The sequence below is a fragment of the Vitis vinifera genome, chromosome 14 (genome assembly GCF_030704535.1).
Source record: "Vitis vinifera cultivar Pinot Noir 40024 chromosome 14, ASM3070453v1".
Classification (NCBI taxonomy): domain Eukaryota; kingdom Viridiplantae; phylum Streptophyta; class Magnoliopsida; order Vitales; family Vitaceae; genus Vitis; species Vitis vinifera.
The window spans coordinates 27428172-27435205 of NC_081818.1; the positions used below are offsets into that span (position 1 = coordinate 27428172).

Below are 7034 nucleotides of genomic sequence, written 5' to 3' on the forward strand. Positions count from 1 at the left end.
AAGGAAGTTAAAATACCAAATTAGGATTGAAATTATTTTATTTATTTATTTTTCTTTTTTTAGTTGGAGAAGAAATAAGCAAAACTCCAACCACAATAGCTTTATATTAGGGGTCATTTTGGGGACTTATCTATGGTATGTGGTGAACTACCAATTTTCCTAAAAGCTTAAATTTATAGAATTTGGGTACTCAATGTATATCATACCAACATACTCTTTAACATCCTCCCTTATGTGCGGCCCCATACCCGCATGAGGGAAGATACATAGACCCATAGGCAAACAAACACAATTAGCCTTTTTTTGGGCTTACACAATAAACTGGGAAAATAAATATACGGTGAGGCTCGACCACATGACTTCCCATCAAAGGAGACTCTAATACCATGTTGAACTACCAATTTTCCTAAAAACTTGAACTTGTAAAAACTTGGGTTCACAATGCATATCATGCTTTTTAACTATATGGATAAACCATATTCAAGAGATGACCCAATGATGTATTTTGCTTATTGATGCTATAGTATGATGTGGTTTTGGTTTATGAAACTAAAGTTCGAGTTCTAAATTAGAATCAGGGAGACAAAATTTAGAATTTACAAGTTTTAAGGTGAGCACAACTACAACAGAAGAGGTAAGTGTAGATATCACTTGAGCAAAATGCGTGAAACTTAGGTGATAGAGGAAAATTACTCACCAGGATATACGCACCATCTTCATTATCTTGGATTAGTAATCAAAGAAGGGTAGGTTGTGATTCAAACTCATTGTTGGATCTATTTTTTAATGCCATTAAGTTCTATCATGCAAAAATTCTATTTTCCCAACCCTCTCACTGCAAATTAGCAAAAGATTGTATTCTTTGTGATATATAACATGGAGCACTTCATCAAATTATTTCAATTTTACTTTGCAAATAGGCATGTACTTTGGTTATTTTGCTTCTTCTCTGAATTTGTATTCTTTGCTTCATGTACTTTGTCTGAATTTCTTATTTTCTTGTCTGAAAATAAGCATGTATTTTTGTTAAATATCATGCTGCTTAAATCCTCTTATTTTCACTATTTTCTGAAATTCAGCCAGGTGTGATCTCACATGTTAATACAGTACAAACTGTTTTGAGGTGCCTTTCCCAAGCCCCAAGGTTGCCAGCCTTGGATTGGGGAGCAATCATTAGACGCTGCATGAGATATGAGGCTCAAGTTTCTGAGTTGAAACCATTAGATTCAAATCTTAAGAAAGTAACCCTTAGGGAGGAATGTCTACAGTTCTCATTGGCTCATGCAAACCAATTTGATTCACTCTTAAGTTTCCTTGATGAGATCTCTGAACTCTCCAGGTTCAGCTCCCTTGAGCTAAATCTGCAGTCACATTTGCTCTCTCACCTGGAAGATCTGATAAAGATATTTTCTGGCTCCAGGCTTGAGAAATTGTTTGATGACATTACTGTCTACCTATCTTCTTCAGTTTCTTCTCATCAAGGCTATAACCCTGGTCAGCAAAGCTTGTTACGGGTTTCATGCTGGAAGGGTCTTGATCATTGTCTGGATGAAGCTTCTGTTGACTCCCTACAGTATATAACAAACATTGAGAAATGCATGGAGGTGCTCTTTTCCTTGCTGCCTGCAGTGCAATCTGGTGGCATCCTAGGAGTGGATCAGGTGGATTCTAAAGAGGAGTGGTCTGAGGCTATTAATTGCTTAGGCAAGTCTAGACGGGGTTGGCTATTGGATCTTCTGCAGGTAATCAGGTTTTTTGAACATCCTGTTTGGTACTGAAGAAGTGGAGAAAGGAAAAGTTCTAAATTTCCCTTCCTTTCATTTAGATTTTGAGTAACAAGAAAAAAGAGGAAAAACTAAGGGTATTACTTTTTTATGTGTTGCTTAAAGATTTCTTCGAAACTCGTAATTTAAATTAAATAATATGTGGAAAGAAAATTAGAAGTTAACATGGAGCATTTTCAGGCTGAGGTAGAGACCCTTTAAATTTTGTTCACTCCTCTCTTACGTTTCCTTTTAAATTTTCTCCTCTTGCCCCTTCAAGAAATGGAACAAACAGTGTAAACTTCAATCTGTTCCTACAGGAGCCCTGTAGAAAATTTTCCCTTAAGAAAATTTCTGTTTCAGTTGGCCACTTCACAAAAAATGCTGTTATCAAGTTAATGTAATTCAGCTTAAAAATTCTTTATTGGTTAAAAAAGTCGCCAAAATAACGTCATGTTGGCCTTTGTTTTATTGGATTTTAAATTAGGTGGAAGTCAGTTCCTTAGTATTTGAGTTTAATGGACTGCTCTATGATGTACTCATTACAGAACTTGAACCCTGCAATTCATTTGATTCTGAGTAGCTGCCTTGTGCATCACACAGGTTTTAGAGGCAGATCTAGTCCAAGGAGATGACCATTTTATTCAAGTGGCAAAAAAGATTCAAGCGAGAGCCAGGCTTGTTAAGATAGATTCCATCCCACTGACTGAGCTGGGAAGACTAAAAGCTTATATTTTGAACACTGGATCACATGGTTAGTTTCTATGAAAAGTTCAAAATTTTTATTTATTTATTTATTTTTTCTGTTATAATGCTTAATGGAAATGAGAATTTATCTGGTGCCTCTTCATCTTCTAAGCGTTACGTTTAAAGTCAAGTATTTGAACTTTTCAAATCTGCAGGTATATGGGATGTGCTTATTGAAGTTGTTGCAGCTTTGCAACACGCTGAAGGAATTGTCAAGAGACAATGGCTTGTTGATACTGTTGAAATCAGCTGCATAACAAATTATCCTTCCACGGTATGCACCAATCCCTTAGTTTAAAACCATTCGTTAATAAATTTGATTGGATTCCACCCTGAAATCAGGAAATACAGCCTAGTGCAGTTTCATGGTAGTAATTTTAGCTTTTATCTGTAAACAATGATGCATCTGTTCTTTTCCTTCCGATTCTGAGAGTTATTAATCTTGTTTCATGGAACTACCTAGAGGCAGATAAACAGGTAGTTCTTTTCTTTTCAGGCCAAATTTTTATTTTAAATTTTTTCTTTAACAATGGTACAAGGAAACAACAATTTATGTGAAAAACCTCCCACAAAGTCTCTTGACTTTACGGATGTAAAAATCATGAGGTCAGAGACATAGAGCTATAATCCACTGAATTTGTCAAAATCATATGGCAATGTTAAGGGGTTAAGATTCCTTTTTAGCCTAAGGAGAAAGGCAATAAACAAGGCAATAACCTGACTATAATAAGAGGATAAAGAATATAAGTATATTTACCTATTCGATACTAAACCAATATAAGTGTCATTTTCAATGATCAACACTACTAATTTTTCATCCCTTATAGTGTCTTATAAAATTTAAAGAATAAGAATAATTATTCAAAGTATTAAATATTATACCCCATATCATATTAAACATCATTTTGTTTAGGGAAATCATTCTGTCCAAATACATATTCTAATTTTCTAGACATTTAAAAATCAGAATAAAAAATAAAATAAGAGACTGAACATCTTAGAGAAGCTTTGGGCATCATCATCATCATAATCATCATTGAAATTAAAATTGTCATCACTTCCATCAAGATTAGATTGATAGCCCTCTATCTCATTATCACTATGATTCATAATATAATAATCCATCTTATATTTTGTTTAATCTAATGTTAAATTAAATTAAATTACAATTAAGTATGTTTAATCTTAATCCGTAGTCAAAGACATTCGTTTCTATGCCTTGTATCTTATCTGAAGGCGACAACCTAGGCATCGCCTCTTTGAAGCCACCTTGCTTGGTCTTCAAGATGCGACTTTTATTTGCCCCACTTGGCCTAGTGGCCTAGGCGACCCAAACAATTGCGTTTGATAACACTAAATCCACTAAATAAGAAGAACAAGTTCACAAATTAACCTGACGGTTGCTACTCCCTAAGACTTGCATCCTAAAAACTACACTTAATTTGATGTTTGCAATGCCAACGCTTTGAGGGGATGTGATTCTCTTTCATGAACCCAAGAATGAAAATGAACACCTTTGAGAGTTTTAGGTTAAATGCAAAAAATAATCACTTAAAGCTTAGATGCATGAGTTCTTTAGAGAACTCTCCCAATAGGCATATTTATATTAGAGAAAACCTTGTGGACTTGGAATCTATTTAGAAATCATATTTTATTAATAAAAAAAAAAAAACACAATTTAGTGAACTTAAGAATGTTAGAAAAATTTGTAAAGATTTTTTTATTTTAAATCCTTAATTTAAATTCCTTTCTAAATTTCTTAAAAGATTTGGAAAAATAAAATTTTTCTTTTTAAAATTTCAATTTAAAATTATTTTCCAAATCAATTTTATTATTTCAATTCGATCTAAATAGCATAGTGCATTAAGAAATTCTATTCAACATCCTTGAGTGGCAAAAAGGTCTTATGTTATAATTGGCTGCAAATAGTTGAGATGTGGCACAATGGATGACACTGATATCTTGTTCAGATGGCATGTCTAACAATTTCTAGTATTTTACATTTTTACTCAAGTCCTCATGTTAAATACCATTCTGCTCCAGTGCATTGATCCAACTTTTCCACCAGTAATTTATAAAATATGTGCTGATATGATCCTTGCCCTTTTTTTGTTAAACCCAACACCTTTCCTGCCTTCATATTCTGACATAAATTCTCCTTGTGTAGGCGTTGCAGTTTCTTGGTCTACTTTCTGGTAGTTGCTGTAAATATATGCCTTTCCTAATTCTAGATCGATTTACTGTGTTGAGTGACCTACCAGTCACCCTCACCTCCCTTCTATCAGAACCAAATTGGGAGTTTGTTGCAGAATCCCTGGTTTCTCGTCTGTGGACATTGACGGAGCGCATTTACAACTGGGCCACACATATATCACATGCTGATGATTCATATTCATCTAGTCTGCACTCTATTGACAACAGCGAGAATGCCATGGCCGCATTTCTTACGCATGTGATGTATCACACCTGTGTTTCTTTGAAGGACTACTTGCCTCTTGAAAAGCAACTCAGGCTTGCCAACATGATTCTACCCTGAGATTCGAGCAACTGTTTTGTGAAAAAAATGCAGCATTTGTAATTTTCGGCTGACTTGAAGTGGCTCATTCCCTTTTAACGTGTAGAGCTACTCTTGACCCTCCTTTAGTTTAGTACCTTCTTGTAATGTATGTTGGGCATTTATTTAAAAGAAAAATTTCTCATCTGGAACTTCTGAGAAACTCAAAGCCCTCCTTTCTCTAACAGTGAAGTAAAAGCATGTGTTTTGATGTGTTCTAACAATCTATTTAATTTGATGTAGTTCATGTCATGTAACAGTAGAGATGTTTGGATGTCCTTGTAGGTTGCATGGGTGACTGCAAGATTTTACTTGAGCTATTCTGTTTCTCTCCTGAAGCTTCCACCCAATCATTATTTTAAGCTGGAACTGGTCATAGTTGGAGTACAAGGTTCACATTTGCTACATGGAAATAAGAAATGAGAATGAATATTTCATTTCTATTCCAATTCCACCTTGAATAGGAATGAATTTAGTGATTTCAATTTTTATGTTTGGATATACATAAGAATGTAAGGTTCGAATAATTATTTGTTTTTATTTCAATTTAAAAATATCTTTTTTTAAAAAAAATTCTCACATTATACATAATTTAAAGTAGTTTTTATTTTTATTTTCATTTAAAAGAAACAATCTTTGATAGCTTTTTTTTTTTTTTTTAATATATTTATAAATAATAAAAATTATTTTGGTGTATAATTTAAAAACAAATTTGTTTTTAAAAGTTTATAACATGCTTGATTGTTGTTCTTAAAAATGATATTTAAAAACAAAGTAATACGTTTAATAATTTTTAAAAATAAATTGAATATACATATAATGACTATAAAAATTAATAAACATAATTAATGTTTTAAATTCTTTAATAAATCTTTTAATTTTTAAGAATAATTTGAAATTCAAAAAAATTGGTTATTAACTATAGATTAAAAAAAAACATTAGAATATCATGAGTATTAAAGGTATGTGTGTAATGAAAATTTTGAGTCATTTATATCTTAAAAAAAAATTGAATTTTTTAAAAATTCATTTACAATAAAATAGTATTGGTAATTATTAATTTTAAATTATTGTTATATATTTTTTAACAAAATAAACCAATTATGTTTTAATAAGATGTCAATATCCATATCTTTATAATATTTATAAAAAAAAACGTAATTTACAATTTTATTATAAAATTACTATTCATATTTTATTAAAACTTTTTATTTTTTAAATTTATTTATAATTATAAAATTATTTTTATTTTTAATAAGACTTAAATTTAATTTGCATTATATAAATGGAATTTAAAACTATTTTTATAAAATCTAAATAAAAAATGTTTTTAAAAGTAATTTATCCAAAAAAAAGGTTTTGAGGGTTTAATTTTTGAAATATATTTTTAAAAATAACTTAAATTAAAAAATCAAAATACCTATTAAAATCTCACTTATAAATTAAATTTTACTTTTCTTGGAAGCATTATTAATTCTGTTCTCATGTGCATTTAAGTTATCCAAATATAAAAGTGAGTGAGAAATAAATAAGATGTCTATTTTTTAACTCAAGATTTACAAGAGACCCAAGCTCTGATGATTGTTCGAGTTACTAACTTGGCTTCTCTTGGTGGGTCTAATGGGGCAATATTTCTTGTGTGTTTACATTTGGTACTGAACAGGGTTTCTGATTATGACATTTATGTTGAGATATTAGTTGTTATTTCCTTATATCATTCTTTCCCATTCTTAGAATGGTGATTACCCTCTATATATACTCTGTACATGAATGAATGAAAATACTACCATTTATCAATTTGAAAATGGTATCAGAGCCATGGAACTGAAATCCTGAATATTTTGTCACTATGGTAGTCCGATATCGATCAACCATCCTAAGATAAGCTCTAATATTGATAAATCAACCTTCAAATACACTCACTGCAATAAGACTGATCCCACTAGTCTGGATATCCCACAATTTCAAAG

The 7034-nt window shown here is 31.5% G+C and overlaps 1 protein-coding gene across 1 annotated transcript in view; it reads left to right on the plus strand.

The window, feature by feature from the left end:
* LOC100245681 (protein RST1) overlaps window positions 1-5323 on the plus strand; it is a 29675-nt gene extending 24352 nt beyond the window's left edge. Inside the window, exons 22-25 of the mRNA XM_010662568.3 lie at window positions 1080-1742; window positions 2367-2517; window positions 2666-2784; window positions 4678-5323. Of these exons, the coding sequence (XP_010660870.1) occupies window positions 1080-1742; window positions 2367-2517; window positions 2666-2784; window positions 4678-5046 (1302 nt within the window). The 3' untranslated portion in view covers window positions 5047-5323. The remainder of the gene's footprint in view (window positions 1-1079; window positions 1743-2366; window positions 2518-2665; window positions 2785-4677) is intronic.
* The last annotated feature ends 1711 nt before the right edge of the window (window positions 5324-7034 follow it).